We start from the raw sequence: 22,130 nt of genomic DNA, 5'->3' as shown, positions 1-22,130 counted from the left end.
ATTCATATGGAACTGCGATATCACTTTGGGCATGAATTTGGGGTTGGTACGTAGTACAACCCTGTTTGCGTGAACCTGTATGAATGGCTCTTGAATGGTTAGTGCCTGAAGTTCACTAACTCTTCTTAACGAAGTGATTGCCACTAAGAAAGCTACTTTCCAGGTGAGGAATTGAATCTCACATGAATGGAGAGGTTCAAAGGGTGGACCCATTAGTCTGGTGAGGACTAAATTGAGGTTCCACACCGGTGCCGGTGGGTGTCTTGGGGGGAATTACTCATTTGAGTCCCTCCAAGAAGGCTTTGATGGTAGGCACTCTGAATAAAGAGAGGTGCTGCCTGTTTTGGAGATAGGCTGCTATCGCGGTTAAATGGATACGTATTGAGTTGTATGCCAGATTGCATCGGTATAAGTGTAAGAGATAACAGATGATGTTTTGAATGGATGCGTCCAGCGGGTTAATGTCATTGTTGTTGCAGTAAATGACAAACCTTTTCCATTTAGCCGCATAGCAAGCTCTGGTAGTGGGTCTCCTGGCCTCCTTAATGATGTCCATACAGTCAGGTGGCAGGTTTAGGTAGCCAAACTCTAAGACTTCAGGAGCCAGATTGCCAGGTTTAGCTGTTGCGGATCTGGGTGCTGAATCTCGCCATGGTTCTGCGTTAAAAGTGCGGGTTCGATCCGCAGCCTTTGATGCGGCACCACGGAAAGTTCTAGAAAGGTGGTGTACCATGGTTGGCGCGCCCATGTGGGAGCAATTAGGATGAGTGTCAGTGAGTGTTGTCGCAGTTTGCGGGCCACTAGTGGCATTAATGGCGCTGGGGGAAAAGCATACGCAAATCTGCCGGACCAGTTCATCCATATCGCATTGCCCTGTGACTGTGGATGTGGGAACCTGGCGGCAAAGCTTTGGCATTTTGCGTTTTCGTTTGTGGCGAATAGGTCCATCTCTGGATGACCCCACTGTTGGAAGTACGGTTGGAGAACGGACGGATGTAGCTCCCACTCGTGCATCTGGTGGCTGTGTCTGCTGAGCAGATCCGCCATCTGTTTGTCCTTGCCGGGGAGGTGTTCCGCCATGAGGAATATGTTCCTCTGAATGGCCCACTTCCACATGCTCTGAGCCAGATGAGACAACTGTGGAGAATGTGTTCCTCCCTGCTTTTGTATGTAGTATATGGCAGTCATGTTGTCCGTCCGGATCAACACGACTTTGTTGCACAAGTGTACTTTGAATGCCTTCATGGCTAGGAAGATTGCAATCAGTTCCAGAACGTTGATGTGCATCTTCTTTTGTTGCGTTGTCCATAGTCCCTGCACTGTGTAAGTGAGTACATGAGCTCCCCAACCCTGGAGAGAGGCGTCCGCTGTCAGTATCATTTGGGGAACAGGCTCGTGGAACGGTCGGCCCTTGCAAAGGTTTTGTGGATTCCACCAATGCAGAGAGTTGTATGCCCGACCGCTCACCAACACTAGGTCTTTTAATTGTCCGTGAGCCTGATTCCATTGACGTGCCAAGCACTCCTGAAGCGGGCGCATATGTAGTCTCGCGTGCGGGACTATGAAAATGCAGGAGGCCATCATGCCTATCAACTGCATGAACACTCGCGCAGGAAGGGAGTGTTGAGGTTTGAACTTTGAGATCAGCAGTTGTATGCTGTTGATCCTCACTAAATTTGGCTGAGCTGTGGCTGCCAGAGTGTTTATGGTCGCGCCCAGGTACTGTCGTACGTGTGCGGGTTGGAGATGTGATTTTGGGTAATTTAGTGTGAATCCCAGACTGTGAAGAAGGTGAATGGTGAGGGACATGTGGCTGGCACACTGCTGGGCCGACTTTGCCTGAACAAGCCAGTCGTCCAGGTAAGGGAAGACGTGAATGTGTTGTCTCCGTAGATGTGCCGCCACTGTTGCTAGGCACTTGGTAAAGACCCGGGGTGCTGTTGTTACTCCGAAGGGGAGAACTTTGAACTGATAGTGATGGTTTTGAATAGTGAACCTGAGATATTTCCTGTGTGAAGGGTGTATGGGTATGTGGAAATACGCATCTTTTAGGTCTAGAGTGGCTAGGAAGTCTCCCTGACTGAGTAGCGGGAGAACCTGCTGTAGGGTGAGCATATGGAAATGCTCTGAGAGAATGTATTGGTTGAGGGGTCTCAGGTCTAGTATAGGTCTGAGCGACCCGTCCTTTTTTGGGATTAAAAAGTACAGAGAGTACACCCTTGACCCCTGCTGGTTGACGGGCACGACCTCTATAGCACCTTTTTGTAGCATAATTAGCACTTCCTGCTGCAATAATGCCAAGTGCTCTACGGACATAGGACGGTGCTTTGGCGGTATGTTGGGTGGAGTGGACGTTAATTCGAGACAATAACCGTGTTGGATAATGTCCCTGACCCACCTGTCTGTGGTGATGGTCTTCCACGCTGACAGGAACTGTTGGGAGTCTCCCCCCGACAGGTGTTATGTGGTCGGGGGGCAGGGAGAGGGCGTCACTGTTTGTTTTTGGGGGAGGACCTGGTGTTGCCGTAACCACGTCCTCTGCCCTTGGTGCTGGAGCCACGATATCCACCTCTGTTGGTTTTATCGTAGGTACTTTGTGTGTCCCCTTTAGTGTACTACTGCTGTGACCCCTGACCTCTAGCTGCTCCTCTATTCCCGGGGCGACGAAAGGAGCCACTACGAAACTGCTGCGTCTGCAGAGCCCCCATTGATTTCGCAGTGTCAGTGTCTTTTTTAATTTTCTCAAGGGTAGTGTCAACTTCAGGGCCAAATAAGTAGTCTGGGTTGACCGGTTGATTCAGGATATTGTTCTGAATCTCTGGCTTGAAGCCTGAGATTCTCAACCATGCATTCCGTCTTAACATGACACTTGTGTTGATTGCCCTCGCCGCTGTGTCGGCTGCATCCAGTGCGCACTTGATGGATGCGTTGGTAAGGAGTTGTCCCTCTCTAATGAGGATCTCCGCTGCCCCTTTATATTCATCTGGCAAATGTTGGAGTAGGGATTTGAGTGTGTCGTAGTGGGACCTATCATACCGGGCCAGGAGTGCCTGTGTGTTTGCAATGCGCCAGATGTTCGCTGCTTGCGCTGCAATCCGTTTGCCTGATGTCTCCAGCACTTTGGACTCCTTGTCTGGGGGAGGAGCATCACCTGTTGTTTGTGAGTGGGCTCTTTTGCTAGCATTAGCAACCACCATGGAGTCCAAAGGTAACTGACCCCTAATGTACATAGGGTCTCCGGGTGCAGGCTTGTACTTTTTTTCAATCCTGGGGTTTAGCACCCGTGCCCTGGTTGTTTCCTTAAAAATGTCTTTGGCAGGTTTGAGGACCCCTTTTAACATGGGCAGAGTCTTGACAGTTCTTTCGGAAGAGGCGAAAGTGTCCACCAATAAGTCTTCTTCGACAGTGTCAGAATGGAGTTCCACTCCATGATTGGCAGCAGCCCGTTCAATGAGGGCATTAAAGGCAGCAGTGTCCTCTGTGGGAAAGGTCTTTATGTTATAAAGCTGCGTATCATGGGTATCTGGTGCGGTACCCTGGTCTGTGGGGTCATCCCATGCCTGATCTGGGTCTTGCAGGTGATCATCAGGATCGATATCCCCAGGATAGGTGGTATCATCCCCTACATAGTCCTCTACTGCGTTTGCCTCTGAAGGCGTCGGAGAAAAGGATGGTGGATCCTGATGGAAGGGTTGAAAGTGTTCATGAAGCACTGGCTCTGACCCTGCCGGCAACTTGTGTTTGAGAGGAATTTTATAGGAGTCCAATCCTCTCTCTGGCGTGAGTTTCCTCTTGCGGAGCATCAACCTGCCAGTGTTGGCGTCGATAAATTGTGGCTGTGAAGGCTCGAGATTTGTTTGTCCAGTGGCTGGGGACTGTGTCCGGAGGACACGTGTCCGAATCTCGAATAGTTTCAGCGCCGTGGGCGGCGGCAACCCAAACGTGATGTTGGTCGGCGCCGAGGGGGCTTTGGAAGCCTTGTGCGTGTCGGGGCCCGACGTAGAGTGGAGGGCTGCCCGTTCTCTGATGCGTTGCAACGATGCCGAGACCTGTTGCACGGTGAACGCAGACGGCTCTTTGGAACCGATCGGCACCTTGGAGGTAGGCGTCGAAGCGGCCCCCGACTTCTTTGCAGTCAAGGGGTCATCGATCCGAAGGGAGGTATCTATGCTCGTTGGAGTCGATGACTTGGCAGGCGCCGCCGTCTTAGACGTCGACGTAGACGGGGTGGTCACCTTGGTGGTTGGGGCCGACGTCTTCGGTGCCAGAGGCCGAGGCGCCTTGTGGGGTCCGAGGGCCTTCCTCTTTGGTTCGGCAACCGTATCCGCTGCGGTGAGCTCGGCACCGAAATCCCTTTTTGCGCGGTCGGAGCCGATGACCTTTGCCGGAGCCTAAGGAGTGTAGGGCTTCGAGCCGATCACAACCAGTTTCACTTTCGGTTTCGATGGAACTGGTGCAATGGATGGTTTTGGTTTCGCTGAAGGGAACCCAGTCGTCTTCGACAATAATGGCTCTTGCGAAATGCTCGAGGCCGGGCCTGAAGGCGGGGCCGAAGAACCGTGAGATTGATCTCGGGTAAGGCCCGAAGGCGATCCCTCGACCTGAGCCTCATGACGACGTATTTTGTCGGCCTCCGTATCGACGGGTTGGCCTAGCTCTTTGCTGGAGCTATCTTCCTCGGCCCCAAAGGCCTCATCGTAGTCTCCTACCTCGTCGACGACGACTTCTCTCTGAAAGATCACCTCATCATCGTCTTCCGATCGGGAATCGTGCTCGGAAGCGGGGCTGGAGTCTACTTCTTCCACGCTCTCGGCGTCCTCGTCTTCGGTGCTAAAGATGTTGGCCGGGGCAGGCACCGATTGCTGCGCCTCCAATCTCGCTGTCCGTCGATTCCGGAGAGTCTTCTTCGAGCGGAATCGGGCACAGGCCATACATTTCGACTCATCGTGATCCGGTGAGAGACATTTGTTGCATACCGTGTGGACGTCGATGTGTGGGTATTTCGCGTGGCACAAAGGACACCTTTTGAACGGAGTCCTCGATTCCATCGTCGGTCGACCCAGCGGATCCGAAAAGCTGGAAGAAGGTGCTAAAGCTAAGAAACTATTCGATACCGAATGGGAACAGTACCGACGAGAACTAAAGGCCTTTTGGCCTTAAACTGAAATTTCTTAACTTGAGCTAAGATAAGCACATCCGAACCCAATGGCGGAAAAAAACAATCTAAGGATGGAGAGGATGCCCATGCGCACTGTGGTCCAGGGGAGGAGTCACCTATCTCGTGATACTCCGAAGACTCTTCCAGGACAACAATGTGCAATCATCCGGACCCAACACTAGGCGGCGATCTATGCACAGATATGAATTCAGCAGCCCACATGCCTCGAACGTCATCTACACAGGGCAGCTGTTATTTGAGCCAAGATGACCAGTCCATGACATATACAAAATCTAACTGAGGACTGGAACATGCAGTTGGTTCCCAAAACACCAAATACTGATGAGATCTGGGACAAATGTTATTGTTATGGTGTACCTTTCACTGAGCAACAGTGTCTGAGTACAGCACTGCGATCACCATTCACAGCCAATCACATCACCACTGAAACAACCAGGGAACAAGGGCCAAGAACACATGACTGCCTGTCCTACGGGATGCTTCAAAGCACTGTGTTTCAGAATCTACAACTGTAAATCCACTGCTGCTCTGACATCACCAAAGGCAGATATCACTGCTCAGAAACTCTCATAACTAGAGAAGGTGGTGTCCACCCTACACATAAAACAGCGGAAGGACAGGAGCTCTTCACAAAAAAGAACGCAGCAAGAAGGAAACGGTCTCAATCTAGATACACATCTATTACTAAGGTAGACACGGTCCTCCATGGTGCCAATGAATATCAAGTTGATGCTCACATGATCAAAGGAAGAGAAATATACCCACCTCTGTTGACCTTACCAAGGACATGTGGGCGGATGAAGCAGCACATACTCCCTCATCCCCCAATGTCCTTAGCTAGCAGCAACCTGCAGAATGTATAGCACAGATCCAGAGCATGGGTATGAAGATCTTAAAAGAAGACAGAGAACATGGCAGCAGCAGGATGCCCTCACAAATGTCCACACATCACCACAGTGTCAGGGAAGAGGTCCAGTCCAAACAGAACTAAGATACTTCAGATGTAGAAATATCTGAGATCAGACTGCTTAGGAAAATTTCTAGATGTCTGCCAAGAAATGGTTACGCTAGACTAGGGTGCTCATTCACATCTTTGAGGAAAAAACAAAACCGCATTTCTTCCAGATAGGAGGTACCGAAAATAGGAACAAAAAGATCGCAGGAACCGGGCCCCTTAGAAGATGAGGAGTATACAAAGTCAAAAATAGCTCCACAAGAATTGGCTCTATTGGCTCAATTGCACTTCGTACAGTTTAAACACTTGCATAGTTATTTTATTCAATTTAATTCTGTTAATTATAGGCTGTGGAAGAGGAGTAGAACACCACCACATTCCCTACGGTGCCACTTGGCAGCAACAGGAGACCACATGAGTGATGGGACTGAAACATATTAATGAAATTGCTAAGCATGCACATCATCCAATGATTATTAGCCTGGGCACAAATGGCACTATTCCTCTGATGGAAGAGGAAGAAGATATGCTAGGCCCTGGGAATGATTATGATACTTACCCTGTAAGCATCTGTTCTTGGCATATAGGCTACAGATTCACATGCTTTGCATACTCCTGCCATCTAGTGTTGGATCTGGATGTTTGCAAGTTGGTTTTCTTCAAAGAAGTCTTTTCCAGTAACGAGGAAAGGCGACTCCTCCTTTCGATGTTAATGCGCATGGGCATCAACTCCATTGTTAGATTGTTTTCCCGCAAGAGGGTGAGAATGGAGTAAGTAAGTGTAGTATAGAGAGGTCCATGCGTATGTAACGTGAATAATAAGAACTGCAACAACCATAGGTGTCAGGGGAGGTGGGAGAGTGCATGTGAATCTACAGCTCTACATGCCAAGAACAGATGCTTACAGGGTAAGTAACATTCCATTCGAGGCATATGTGCTGTAGATACACATGCTTTGCAGACTGTATAGCAGTATTCTACCAAAGTGGTGGCTAACCAGTGGGTGTTGCAGTTGTTTGAAAAAGTGATTTTTGCACTGCTTGCCCTACATTAGCATGTTGACGTGCTAATATACCCACACAATAATGTTTGGTAAATGTGTGTGGTGTAGATCATGTACCTGCCTTACATATGTCAACTATGGAAATATTGCCTAAAAAGGCCATTGATGCTCCTATTTTGCAAGTAGAATGTGCTCTAGGAGGTATAGTTAAAGTTCTTTTAGCTTCAACATAGCAAGTTTGAATACATGTAACAATCCACCTAGAAATACTGGATTTAGATATAGGATTTCCTTTAGGAGTTGGAGCAAAGGCAACAAAAAGTTGTTTTGCAAAAATCTTTTGTACAATCAGTATAATATAATAATGCTATTTTGACATCAAATGTATGTAGAGCTCTTTCTGCTACTGAATCAGGTTGAGGGAAGAACACCGGTAACTCAACTGATTGGTCAATTTGAAAAGCAGAGACCACTTTTGGAAGGAATTTGGGGTTTAAACGAAGAACCACTCTGTCTTTATGAAGTTGAAAGAAAGGTTCTTCTAAGGTTAATACCTGTAGCTCACCAACACGCCTTAGTGAAGTGATAGCCATTAGAAAGGCAGCTTTCCATGAAAGAAATAATGAACAATTTAGTAAAGGTTCAAAAGGTGGATCCATATGCATTGTCAGAACAACGTTAAGGTTCCAGACAGGTGCAGGTGGTACCCTGGGAATAAGGATAAAGATATGTTTTGAAGGTACGTGGCTATTGCTGCAAGATGTAGTCAAATGGATGTGTAGGCTAAGCCAACTCGCTGTAGATGCAAAAGGTAACAAATATTTTGTATAGATGCATCTAGCGGATCAATTGTTTTATTACAATAAATAACACTTCTTTTCCACTTAAGAATCGTCATACAATCTGGTGGTAAGTATAAGTATCCAAACTCTGATTTCAGGAGCCAAACCGCTAGGTTGAGTTCTTTGGGTTTTGAATCTGATTTCTCCATTGTTCTGTGTGAGAAGGTTTTAAGGTATGTGAAGCTTCTGTTGTGCAACTATTGAAAGCTCTACTAGTGTGGTGAACCATGGTTGACAAGCCCATGTGGGAGCCATCAGGATCAGTGACAGAGAGAGATGTCTGCCTGAGTTTCTGAACCAGAAATGGAAGGAGAGGAAGAGGTGGAAAAGAGTAAGCAAATATCCCTGACCAGTTGATCCATAGGACATTGCCTTTGGCTAGAGTGTGTAGGAACCTGGAAGCGACGTCTGAGCATTTTGAGTTCTCTGCTGTGGCAAAGAGTTCTATCAGTGGAAATCCCTATTTTTGGAAGTACGGAAGGAGAACTTGTGGATGAAGTTCCCATTCGTGTATTTGTTGCCTCATCCTGCTGAGGAGGTCCACAAATATGTTGGCTGTGTCTGGAAGGTGTTCTGCTAGTAGTTAGATTTTGTGTTGGATTGCCCAGCCACAAGTGGTTTGACAGAGGCGTGACATGTGTAGAGAGTGTGTGTCCCCTTGTTTTTATATGTAGTACATTGGGCAACTTTCCCTATCAGATGAGATAGAAATGCTTTTAATGCTGGCTGAACCGCTTGCAGTTCTAGGTAGTTGATGTGATGGTTCTTTTGGGTGGTATTCCAAAGACCCTGAACTGTTAAATGTTGTAAATGTGCTCCCCACCCTGTGTAAGATGAGTCTGTTGTGAGCACGACTTGTGGAATAGGGTTGATAAAGGGCCGACCTTTTGATACATTTTGTGTGTTCCACCACTGCAGAGAGCGAGGAGTGCAGCGGTCTACCAACACTAGATCTGCTAGCTGACCCGGTGATTGATTTCACGGACGTGCGAAGCATTCTTTTAGAGGACGCAAGTTTAGTCCTGCATGAGGCACTATGGCAATGCATGATGCCATCACCCCCTTTCTGCATTAAAGTTCTGACTGGTAGGTACTGGTTGTTTTGGAACTGGAGTAACAATGTTTGAAAATTGTGAATCTTGTCTCCATTGGGATATGCTAGAGCCATTTGAGTGTTTAGAATGGCTCCCAGATATGGTTGTATTTGAGTGGGTTGAAGATGGGTTTTTTGTGCATTGACTGTAAATCACAACTTCTGTAGAAGGTTTATGGTAGTTTGTGTGTATTGCACACATTTGGGTTGCGGGTTGGCTTTCATGTGCCAATCATCTAGGTATGGGAAAACATAGATCTGCTGTCTTCGTAGATATGCTGCTAGCACTGAAAGGCATTTGGTGAATACTCTGGGAGCAGTTGTTACTCTGAATGGAAGTACTTTGAATTGATAATGATTTTTTCCTATCACAAATCTGAGATATTTGCGATGTGCTGGGTGAATGGCTATATGAAAGTATGCGTCCTTTAGGTCTAGTTTTGGCATAAAGTCGCCTTGCTGAAAAAGCGGAAGTACCTTTTGCCGTGTGACCATATGGAAGTGTTCTGACAATATGTATAGGTTTAATGGCCTGAGATCCAAGATTGACCTTATTGAACCATCCATTTTGGGACTAAGGAAGTATAGTGAATATACCCCTGATCCTTGTTGTTGTTGTATTGGAACTGGTTCTATAGCTTATTTTGTTAGAAGAGCTTGTACTTCTTGTTTGAGCAGATGTTGGTGCTCTTAAGACAGTTTGTGAATATGATGTGGAATATCGGGAGGGTTGCTTGTGAGCTCCAGGCAAGAACCATGTTGGATACTATCCAACACCCACTTTGTCTGATGTTATTGATTGCCAAATGGGAAGAAACTGTTGTAATCTTCCCCCGGCAAGTGTTGAATGATCGGGGGAAGTGATAGCAAGTCACTGCTTGTAAGTGGATGGAGAGGTGTGTGTTGGTGTACCTCTACCACTTACTTTAAAATTGTGACCTCTACATCCATCCTCATAAAATCCTCTACACAGGGATGATTATGTCTGTGTTTTGTATGAAGATGCGCCAGTATCTGTGGTATTGATTTTGGAGCCCCCTCTGTAAAAGGAGCGACAAAAGGAACCTCTCGTAGAAGGAGACTGAAGTGCTCCCATTGATTTTGCCACTTCTGTATCCTTTGTCATACGTTCAAGCGATTGGTCTATTTGTGTTCCTTATGAAAAGGTGCATTAAGAATAGTTTGTTGAACTTCTGGTTTGAAACCAGAAATTCTGAAGTCTTTTAAGTAGAATGCTGGCGTTAACTCTTCTAGTTAAAGTGTCTGCAGCATCTAACGCACATCTGATAGAGGAATTGGAGAGGTTTCCCTTCCTGCACTATTTCCTGCCCCCATTTTCTTGTGTTCTTCTGGGATATATGGCAATAACTTTTCCATCCTGTCCTAGTGTGACCTATCATATCTAGCCAATAGGCCTTGTTTGTTGGCAATGTGCCAATGGTTGGCTGATTAAGCAGCTACTCTTTTCTCTGAGGCATCTATTAGTTTTGATTCTTTGTCTGGAGGTGGTGCCTCCCCTGAGGTTTGTGAATTTGCCCTTTTATGGGCATTAGAGACCACTAAAAAATCCAAAGGCAACAGGCCCTTAATAAAACTTGGGTTAGATTGTGGGAGTTTATATTTTTTGCGATCCTCGGTGTTAGGATATGTGCTCTAACTCGATCCTTGAATATATTGTCAGCATGCCTCATCATATCCTTTAACATAGGCAAGGATTGTGATGTTCTGTGTGCGTTTCCTAAAGTTTCAAACAGGAAATCCTCTTTTAGGGCTTCTTTATGTAAAGTTACCCCATGGTAAGTGGCTGCCCAAGTAATTAACTCCTGATATGCAGTATTATCATCAGGAGGGGAAGGTTTAGCCAGATATAGATCCGGGTTTGTTTCTATAGGTGGGTCTATATTGTAGTCATCCCATGGATCAGGTGGTGGCTGATCATAAGTGTCATCATCATCTCCTATATCAGGATTTGTATTTGGAGAGCCTGGTGGATGATATGAGGAGGGTCTGAAGCTGGTGTAATATGTTCTGGTGAAGAAGGTGGAGGGGTGTGAGGAATGTTAACAGGACTAGTAGCTATGTCCTTTTTCTTCTTGAAAGGGATTTTATATTCAGGGTCTACTTTCCTTTTGGAAGTTGGTATTATAGGCTTAGTTGTAATGTGCCCAGTGTCAGGATTTATATGAATTTTCTTTTGCTTTGGATCCAGCTTTTGTTTAATTTTTTCTAGAATGGGCTCCGGTGGCTTTCGAGGAGCGTCTTTATGTTTCGGTGCTCATATTTTCAGTGCCAAGCAGGATCTGTCCTTTTTAGGTCTCGCCTGAGCCAGCGCATGCGCTGCTCGGAGAGACATTTTGTATACGAGTTTCCAAAGTTCTACCAGACCTCGCTGGCCTAACGCTTGCGTTCATGCGAGCGTGCACGCGCGCACCTGCCAATCACTGCTGCGCGCGCACCACTCGCGTGCTTACCACAAAGCGCGTCCCGTTCTCGCGATTACTTTCGCTTTCACGGCCGCGCGGCCAATGCTTGTTTTCTAAAGAAATCAAACCCTGTTGAATGCATTTTTTCTTTTCTCAGTCCAAGGAATTTTTCCGTCCATATTGAGAATGTACCCATTTTACAGACATCTTCAATTACTGAGAACAAATCTGTGATGCCACTTATCGTGAGAACAGTTTTGTGCCCAGCCATTCAAAGGAAAAGTGTTGTCTCATTTCCTGTATCATGATGTATTTAGAAACTTGATTTCTGAAGTCTGAGACGGAAATACTTTTCCTAGGGTGACATCTTGTTCATAGATTTTTCCTTCGCACTTTGCAAGCATTCAGCAGTTGTCGCACATTGCGCTTTCAGAAGTGCACTCCACCCGATCACAAATTTAAAAATTAAAAGCTGTATCAGGCGCATGCAGACCATGTTGGACTTTTTCTACTTGGTTCTCTATTAAGTTGAATGTGGACTTTAGCAGCTTGGAGCATTTTGATCTGTCCCGCTAACGTTTTAATTAGACCTCATAAAGCTACTGTGTAGTTTGCATAGATGTAACTGCTTCGACTAGTGTACATTTTAATGTCCTTATTGTCTCCATGGAACAGGGCCATGGCCTAGCCCTAAATAAGCATCGGCAAAGCCAATAGTCTTGCCTTTGTGCCCCACTGGCAAATATTTTTGGCCATGTTGAATAGCAAGCTTTTAGAAACGTTGTGAAAAAGAAAACAGATTTCAAAACATTCGGGCTCTAAAGAAAACAAGCATTGGCATAGCCAATAGGTCTCGCCTTTGGGACCTTATAAGTGTTTAGCCATGCAACACTTGATGTTGTTGCACCAAGGATATTGTGCTGGATAACTAAACACATATAAGGTCCCAAAGGCGAGACCTATTGGCTATGCCAAGGCTTGTTATCTTTGGAGCCCGAATGTTTTGAAATCAAAGGGGTATAATTTCGGATCGAGCCCAAGCTGGAAGACTTGACTTGCTGTTTTGGTATTAAGCCGGAAGGCGGGGAGTTTAAATCAGAGTCTCATTGCCTTCCATGGCCTGATCGCAGTGGTGGCCCAATAGCCTTTTGTTTGGTTGGAGCAGGTTTAGTGGGCAAAGGGGCTTTGTTACTCACGGCACCCTGTCCAGCTGGAGTGTCGTGGGACTCTAGTTCGATCTCCAACTCTGAATCGGAGTCCTGGACGGAGAAGGCCTCTTCGGCTGCTGATGCTTTCATTTCTTCTTGTTCTAGATCTTCTTTGAAGATATCAGGGTTGTCCTCAATACACTATTGCTACATGTCTCTTCGTCGAGCCAGACGATCCTGCAGAGTCTTTTTCTATCGGAAGGACCGGCAAGCGTCGCAGTCTTCCTCTTTATGCTCCGAGGAGAGACAGAGGTTACAGACCTCATGAATGTCGGTGCACAGGTATTTGGAATGGCACCGAGGACAGAACTGAAATGGTGTCAGTTCCATCGGCAGAAGACTCTACGATGGCTTTTCGAGTGGAAGTAGATAGAGGAAAACGAGCTAGGCCCGAAGGCCGCGGTTAGAGTTTCCCGATTGGATAATGAAAGTTTTCCAACTTTTTTGACACAATGGAGGAAAACACAATTGAAAACAATACCACTGAGGGTAAGTGATTTGCGTACTGAAGTGATCCCAATTAAACGGTTTCGAATCCGAGCTCCGCAATACACGTCCGAACCCTAAGGCGGAAAGAAAACACTAACAATGGAGTCGATGCCCATGCGCATTATCACCGAAAGGAAGAGTCACCTTACCTCAAGACTGGAAAAGACTTCTTTGAAGAAAAACAACTTGCAAACATCCGGACCCAACACTAGATGGCAGGAGTATGCAAAGCATGTTTTTCTACAGTACACATGCCTCAAACTGGCAGTTAGGAGTTGAGGTTGTAAACTCTAAAGTTTGTATACATACTGTGAATTCCATTTGTCTTTTCAAGAGTAAGCAACATAAACAAACTGAAAAATACACACAGTAAGGAGACAGGCTTGTTGTGGAGATTTTCCAGCATGTTAATAAATGATTGCTGGTACAGGAAGTACACAGACAACTAGAATTCAATACAGTTGAATAGTTTCAGTGGTGGAATAAGTCTGGACCACAGTGAGTGATTCAAAGAGAAGAGAAAATATTCACAGTCAATCCAGCTCAAATTGGTGGGGGAGTTAAACTAAATCTGCGCCCTTATGTGGAGAAAAGGATACGTCCTTCCAATGGGGAAAAGGACGGAACTCACACTAATGAAGGGGAGGGGAGCTGAGATTGGAAGAGGGAAAAACAGGGACAAATTAACTTAAGTGCATAATGGAAGCCACTAGAATGGGGGGGGGGGTGAATAAAAGGATTATGTAGAAAATTGTAAGGGGGGACCAATGGAAATAGAGGCAAGGACATTGTTAAGCAGTTTATGGGTGGACAGGATTTGGTTTTGGGTCAATGAAGAGGGAGATGAGGAGATTTCGAGACAAATAGAGGAAACGAGAGGCTCTCATCCTGGGAAAGAACAATACAAATGCTCCCCACATTTAATGGAAAGTATCAGGTTTGATGGGATTCTCAAGTCAGTAATGGTGAATTATGGTTAGGTACCAAATGGAATGGCATGGAGCAGCACAAGGTCCACTAACACTGTTGGCAGGGAGGAGAATGAAATAACCCTAAAGTCATCAGTTGAATCATCAAAAACAGGAAAAAAAGTGAAGATTCCCATGGCTCTGAAGCAGAATGTGGCTTGCTGAATTAAAGTTGGTCCACATGTGTGATGATACATACAAGCCAAACACGATGAATCCTGCCAATTGTTGGGAAGCATTAGCTCCAATGTTTGTATACATTTCTTTGATATCTTATCAGCGGCAGAATATATACCAACAAGGCCATTCATAATCTACCTCTTTGCAAGTAATGTGCAGTCAGACATTTTCAGGTAAAAACGCAACACTGCAGCAGGCACAAGGCACAAATAGAACTCAATGAACAGCTGATTAAGGCCTCGCGCTGCATTAAACTAAGCTACACAGAACACATGACCCTGAATAACTTACGTGCCACTGTTGAACTTGGTGAAGATGGAGGCCCACTCGGACCCGTTCTTCGCCAGACGATTAGCCACAATATTTCGAAGCCATTCAAATACTGTGCCCTTTGGTTTCACATATTTCCACAGCGCTGGGTTGCTATTTCCAATTGTGGTCTCCAGGGTCACCTACAGGGAAAATAAACTAGTTTAATTCAGTGTTCCAATTGACACCTACAATAGCCACAAGTAAAAAAAAAAAAAGAAATGCACCAGCAACTGAATATGTTCTAACAGACAATTACCAGTGATTACCCACTTTACAAGCATTGACAAAGCCAATAGGTTTTGCCTATGCAAGAGCTGCTGGTTGTAACAATATATTTTAGCCATGTTGTACAACAACGTGGCTGCTGTTCAGCATGGCTAAAAGTTACTGGGGTGAAGGAGAGTGGTGTGGAGTGTCGTAGAGTAGAGTGGAGTGTTACTGGGTGGCATAGAGTGGAGTAGTGTGAAGTATCATGGAGTGAGTAGAGTACTGTACAGTGGAAGGGAGCAGGGTGGCACAGAGTGTTGTGGTGTAGAGCAGAGTGGTGTAGAGGGTGTTGTGTAGAGTGGAGTATAGTGTTGTAAAATAGGGTGGCATTGAGCGGAGTAGATTGTCGTAGAGTGGAATGGCATAGAGTGGAGTATTGAGTCATAGAATAGAGTGGAGTAGAGTGGCATGGAGGGAGTAGAATAGGGCGTCGTGGAGTAGTGTTGTAGAGTGGAATAAAGTGGAGTTGAGTGTTGTAGAGTGTCAGAGTGGAGTAGAGTTTAATGGAGTAGAGCATCATAGAGTGGAGAATCAGAGTGTAGTATCATAGAGTGGCATAGACTGAAGTAGCGTAAAGTACAGTGGTGCAGAGTAGACTGGTGTAGAGTGCCGTGACAAAGTGCAGTGGCGTAAAGTAGATTGTTTCAGAGTAGAGTATAGTGCTGTAGAGTATAGTGCTGTAGAGTATAGTGCTGTAGAGTATAGTGGTTCAGGGTAGAGTGGTTCAGGGTAGAGTGGTTCAGGGTAGAGTGGTTCAGGGTAGAGTGGTTCAGGGTAGAGTGGTTCAGGGTAGAGTGGTGCAGGGTAGAGTGGTGCAGGGTAGAGTGGTTCAGGGTAGAGTGGTGCAGGGTAGAGTGGTGCAGGGTAGAGTGGTGCAGGGTAGAGTGGTGCAGGGTAGAGTGGTGCAGGGTAGAGTGGTGCAGGGTAGAGTGGTGCAGGGTAGAGTGGTGCAGGGTAGAGTGGTGCAGGGTAGAGTGGTGCAGGGTAGAGTGGTGCAGGGTAGAGTAGAGTGGTGCAGGGTAGAGTAGAGTGGTGCAGGGTAGAGTAGAGTGGTGCAGGGTAGAGTAGAGTGGTGCAGGGTAGAGTAGAGTGGTGCAGGGTAGAGTAGAGTGGTGCAGGGTAGAGTAGAGTGGTGCAGGGTAGAGTAGAGTGGTGCAGGGTAGAGTAGAGTGGTGCAGGGTAGAGTAGAGTGGTGCAGGGTAGAGTAGAGTGGTGCAGGGTAGAGTAGAGTGGTGCAGGGTAGAGTAGAGTGGTGCAGGGTAGAGTAGAGTGGTGCAGGGTAGAGTAGAGTGGTGCAGGGTAGAGTAGAGCGGTTCCGGGTAGAGTAGAGCGGTTCCGGGTAGAGTAGAGCGGTTCCGGGTAGAGTAGAGCGGTTCCGGGTAGAGTAGAGCGGTTCCGGGTAGAGTAGAGCGGTTCCGGGTAGAGTAGAGCGGTTCCGGGTAGAGTAGAGCGGTTCCGGGTAGAGTAGAGCGGTTCCGGGTAGAGTAGAGCGGTTCCGGGTAGAGTAGAGCGGTTCCGGGTAGAGTAGAGCGGTTCCGGTAGAGTAGAGCGGTTCCGGTAGAGTAGAGCGGTTCCGGGTAGAGTAGAGCGGTTCCGGGTAGAGTAGAGTGGAGCAGGGTAGAGTAGAGTGGTGCAGGGTAGAGTAGAGTGGTGCAGGGTAGAGTAGAGTGGTGCAGGGTAGAGTAGAGTGGTGCAGGGTAGAGTAGAGTGGTGCAGGGTAGAGTAGAGTGGTGCAGGGTAGAGTAGAGTGGTGCAGGGTAGAGTAGAGTGGTGCAGGGTAGAGTAGAGTGGTGCAGGGTAGAGTAGAGTGGTGCAGGGTAGAGTACAGAGATGTAGAGTAGAGTGGTTTAGAGTGCAGTGGTGCAGACTAGAGTGGTGTGGAGTGATGCAGAGTGTATTGGCATAGAGTGCATTGGCGTAGAGTGCAGTAGAGTAGCGTAGAGTTGACCAGTGCAGAGTAGAGTGCAGCGGCATAGAGTGGTTGTTAGACCTGTCAGCCCTCTGGCAGTTCCCTCCTCATTTTTATTATTTTTGTCCCTTCCCCCCTTCTCATTTTTTCTGTCTACCAAACTTATTGGGGTGCTGATGTAGAGGTTCTGGGCGCCTCTTCCTCACCACTTGAGGGAAAGGCGCAAGGTGCTCCTCTGAGGAAAATAGCTGAGGAAGGTGATATTCACAAAATGGTGGCTCCAACTGTCACCTCAGCACCTGGGCCATGACTGTCATGAGAGGTTCCGGAACCTTCTGGGCCCCTCTGGCAAGTCAGGCCCAAGGTGATAAATAGAGGTGGCAGGAGGGCAGCCATTTTAGGTTAGAGTGGACTGCGTGGCAATCAGGAGTAAGGCGCATGTGTGAGGAGTTGGTTGTGCCTGAAAGGGAACAGACAGGTTTAAGGGCCTGCACAAATATTCAAACCTGGTGACATCACCCCTAACCTTGTGACCAGGCCCTGAACGCAGTCGGAGATCTGGTGGACAGCGTTATCTTGAGATTCACCGGTGGCCAGACTCCTTGGAAGTGGTCCAGGATCAGCTTGTGATCGACCTCCTCCCTTAAACCCCAGCTGTAGGGGGCGATGCCCACTTCCAGGAAATAGAAGGGTTCTGGACTCCAATCCAGCTGCACCGAAGAATTACTGGCACCCTTAATTTGCCCCCCCCCCCCCCCCTATTTCTCTCCTCGAGATCCTACCAGAACTGATCACCGCCATCACCCAGAGATCGGGTGGGGGGGCTCCTGTCGTCCTCTGGAGGTGGTTCGCTGCTGACAGGAGCTTGTGGAGAGGCTCCCTGTAAAGAGCGGGTGAGCGAGCGACACCGTTGCCCAGGTGAGGAGAATCGCCTGAGGAAAGAGAGGGACGCGGTAGGCGAAGAGGCCGGCATCCTCATGTCACGTGAGAGGGGCCGTAGCGCCGCCCCTCTCTGTTGCCGGTAGCCGAGGAAGGCCACACCCCCGGAAGACCCGTTGTTTATTGAGGCAGCAGGCGCATTGGAAATCTAAGCAACCCGGGGCCCAGCTGGCTGGCCGAGTCCGCCGGGAAGGGAGGCCCGCAGCTGTGAGGAGCGCAAGAGTAAGGCAGACAGCAACGGAGGGGATCCTCCGGAAGGGTGAGGCTGAGGAGCAGCGCTTCAGCGTGGGTGTCTAGTATAGTGCCCCTCAACCCGACGACAAGGTTTCCCCTGCTGGCGCTGTGAGTCCGGATACCCTGTAACAGGACCTTCCAGGTCCGGTCTAAGTACTAGTGTTTGTCGGAGGACCTTCGTGATCACAAAGTAAGCGGGGCAAAAGAAGGAAGAGGTGGGGGGAAAGAGAGCCCCCGGAGGGCATCGGAGAGCACACACCAGTGGGCAGGTGTTGTCCTGGGAAACCTTAGTGTCAACGACTGGGGAATCCGAGTTCGAGGCCAATAGTGTGTATAAACTGACTTAATGTGGCACGAGACTAACGACTGGGGGATACAGACCTCCAGCAGGGTGATGAAGAAGAGCAGTCTCCAATTCAGTAACTGCCTGGGTTCAAGAACAATGTTAAAAATGTAATGGCTTATGTGCTAGGAAGTAAAGAGAATACTTGTAGACTGTCTGGGATTAACTAATGATTTGCCAATAGCCGTGAATATCCACCTAGCGCCCATCAGGCAGAGACTGAGTAGGGATGACATTATAAGAGTCAGGAGGTATAGCTGTGAGGGGAACCCTCTGATAGAATGGATTAGAGGGGACTAAATGCTCTTTTGAAATAGTAAGAATCATAGATGTGGTTTGGAGCACGCCCTGTAGAAGTTTAACTAGTTCTCCTGATTCGAGGCGGGAGGAGAAGCCCTGAGGGGGTGTACGTGACTGCTTTACAAAATGTAACGTTGGAATGGTATTGTTATTTTAAATGCAAATGTAATGTCTTACTCTGTTATGTGGGACTGAGTTTTTCCATTAAAGGAGGAAGGTGGAAGAATTCTAGTAAACTTTAAAATTTAATCAGTGTAGTGTCCTTTTTGAGTGGTGTTGCGCTAGATTGCGGACTGAGTAGGATGCAAGCACGAGACGCCATGTTGAGATGAATGCCTGTTAACTTGAGCCAAGCTACCCCTAGGACTTAGTTCCAACAAATTGGTGGGATCCTTATTCAGTGCTTGCATCCGCTTAGAAGCAGTTTTGCGCGCATCACCACCTACACCTGATTGTTTTAACTGGAGTTTTCTCCAGATTGTTTTCCTGATTGGGGGTTTTCAAAATTGTCTTGTGTTATACTTCCTTTCTTGGGAAAGTCTTCCAGTGTAAAGTTCTTTTTGACTGTGTTGGGGTCCCATCTGGTAGGATGGAATTCGAATTGGGTAGGCTGGAGGAATATACGGTGGCCCAATTGAAGGAATTCTGCCAGGAGAGGGAGGTATTCTTTAAGCAGGGGGCGAAGAAAACAGAGCTCCAAGCAAGCTTAAGAGCCTGGGTTCTGGCCCACCCTAGCGGGAAACGGGAGGAGGAACCAGGACTAGACCCCCTGGGAGCGGCAACATGGACGTCGGGTCTAGGGCCCCATCAAGAGTGGGTAGTAGCGCCTCAGGGGGGAGCCTGTCCTCTGCCGATCTAGTTGACCGGAGGGAGGAGAGGCAGTTTAGAATGGATCTGGCCCGGTTGGCAAAGGAGAGGGAGGAGAGGAGGTTCCTCCATGAGCTCCATTTAAAGGAGTTAGAGCTCAAAGCCCTTCAACTTGGAACCCCCAGCAGTCCTAATGGTGGCAGCATACCGAGAGAAATCCCGAGAGAGTCCAGGCCCTACCTGCCCAAAGATGTAGTTGCCAGCTATGGTGTCGGGGATGACACTGTAAAATGGCTGGCTGCCTATGAGGTCTCTCTAAGAGCCCATGGGGTCCCCGAAGCTCAGTGGGGGGGGTGGCCTATATAGGTATATGCCTCCGGTGGGGAGGGATGCCTTGTTAGCATTAGAACAGTCAGACCAGACCAAGTACCCCATCATGAAGGTAGCCCTAGTGAGGAAATTTGGGCTGACCCCTGAAAAATTCAGGCAGAGGTTTCGGGGCAGTCAAATGTTGGCCACCCAGAATTGGGTGGACTTCTTGGACTATGCCAAGAAGGCCTTAGAGGGCTGGGTGCAGGACAGTGAGGTCAAGGACTATGAGGGACTGTATAATTTAATTTTAAAAGGAGCACCTCCTCGAGAAAAGTATTCCGGAGCTGCGTCAGCACCTGGTAGACAGCAAGCTAACTAATCCCAGGAAGCTTGCAGAGGAGGCGGATATCTGGGCGAGTACCCGGGTATCCTCAAAAGGGACTGGAGGGAATTTCCAAGGGGCTGGACAGGGCACCCCCCAGAAGAAAGAGGGGGGGAGACAAAAAGAGGGAGTTCCCTAAAGGCCCCCAAAAGAGTTCACAAGGGAGGGGAGTAGGATTCCCTCCTAAGGTTGGCCCCCACAAACCCCCTTATCCTGACCGTGTTCAGCAGCCTAGGGTTGTCCGATGTTATGAGTGTGGTGAGGTTGGGCATTATAAGGGGGATGCCAAGTGTCCCAAGAGACCACACCCTCCCATTGGAGGAAAAACCCCTGGGGTGGCGAGTGTAGTGCTCGGGAGGAGTTGCCCCTAGATAAGGGAGGTGAGTGGGCAGGGCTAACCTTAGTGTCCTTAGGGGATTGTGAGATGGTTCCTAAGACCCAGGTGCCCTCGAATACTACTAAGTACAGGCAATGGGTCACCATCAATGCCCAGAGGGTGGAGGCTCTGAGGGACACAGGAGCCAGCATGACTATGGTAAGGAGTCAGCTGGTGTCCCCAGAGCAGGTGGTTCCCAATGTAGTCCACCCGGTTGTGATGGCTGACAACCGAGAGGGTCACTATCTGGTGGCCCAGATTCTCTTTGAGTGGGGAGGGGTTGCGGGTCCTCTAAGAGTTGCGATAAGCCCTGCCATGCCGGTCGACTGCCTGTTGGGAAATGACCTTGAACACTCGGCGTGGAAGGAGGTTGAGTTCAGGGCCCACATGGAAATGTTGGGGACCCCTGAGTGGACGTGTGCCAACACTCGGTCCGTGACTGCCCGAAGAGGGGATTCACAGAGGTTGGAGCCTGGGACAAAGGCCCAACCAGCTGCCGGAAAGGGTAAATGGGGACGGGGGAAGCCTGCCCTGGCATCTGACCCTCCAAAGGTGGATGGGGCCACTGAAGTGGTCCCGGAGTCTACGGAGGGGGATGTAACTTCCCTGGAGGGCTTACCGACCCCTGCAGATTGGCAGGTGGAGGGAGGACCTACTAGGGAAGAGTTTTGTCGGGCCCAGAAGGAGTGCCCTACCCTTGAGGGTTTACGGCGGCAGGCCGAAGCCCAGGCAGCGGGTAACGATTTGGGGAACTTCCACATATATTGGGAAAATGGACTCCTGTATAGCGAACCCAAGGCTCCGGTGCATGGTTCATCCCGGGCCTTGGTAGTTGCCCAGCGTTACCGAGCCTTCCTATTGGGACTGGCTCACGAAATACCCTTGGCAGGACACTTGGGACAAGACAAGACCTTTGCTCGACTTGTCCCTCATTTTTACTGGCCTCAGATGAGGATTACGTCCGATACTTTTTGTAGGACGTGTGTAACCTGCCAAGCTAGTGGGAAGACAGGGGTGAAGCTGAAGGCTCCCCTGGAACCACTGCCTGTCGTTGGTACCCCCTTTGAAAGGGTGGGCATCGACATTGTCGGGCCATTGGATCCACCAACGTCTGCCGGTCACAGGTTTATCCTGGTTCTGGTGGATCATGCCACACGGTACCCAGAGGCTATCCCTCTGAGGACCATTACTGCACCTGCAGTGGCACGGGCCCTTATGGGAATTTTTACCCGGATGGGATTCCCCAAGGAAGTGGTGTCGGACAGAGGTACCAACTTCATGTCAGCCTATATGCGGGCTATGTGGAAAGAGTGTGGAGTCACTTACCGGTTCTCCACTCCTTATCACCCCCAGACCAATGGTCTGGTGGAGAGGTTTAACAAAACCTTAAAGGGCATGATCCGGAGTATGCCCGAGAGCCTGCGGAGGAAATGGGACGTCCTCCTACCTTGTTTGCTGTTTTCTTACAGGGAGGTACCACAGAAGGGAGTGGGCTTCAGCCCCTTCGGGCTGTTGTACGGGCACCCTGTGCGTGGACCCCTCAGCCTGGTGAAGGATGGATGGGAAAAGACTCCCAGAAAACTTCCCCCGGATGTGGTGAGCTACATGC

General features: G+C 48.4%; 1 protein-coding gene across 1 annotated transcript in view; it reads right to left on the bottom strand.

The window, feature by feature from the left end:
• PLBD2 (phospholipase B domain containing 2) overlaps positions 1 to 22,130 on the bottom strand; it is a 176,524-nt gene that overhangs the window by 35,919 nt on the left and 118,475 nt on the right. The window contains exon 7 of the mRNA XM_085636157.1: positions 14,632 to 14,792. Coding sequence (XP_085492283.1) covers positions 14,632 to 14,792 — 161 coding nt within the window. The remainder of the gene's footprint in view (positions 1 to 14,631; positions 14,793 to 22,130) is intronic.

Source organism: Triturus cristatus, chromosome 11 (genome assembly GCF_964204655.1).
Source record: "Triturus cristatus chromosome 11, aTriCri1.1, whole genome shotgun sequence".
Taxonomy (NCBI): Eukaryota; Metazoa; Chordata; class Amphibia; order Caudata; family Salamandridae; genus Triturus; species Triturus cristatus.
Note: the sequence above shows the minus strand (reverse complement) of the source record. Positions and strands in the feature narration are given on the sequence as shown.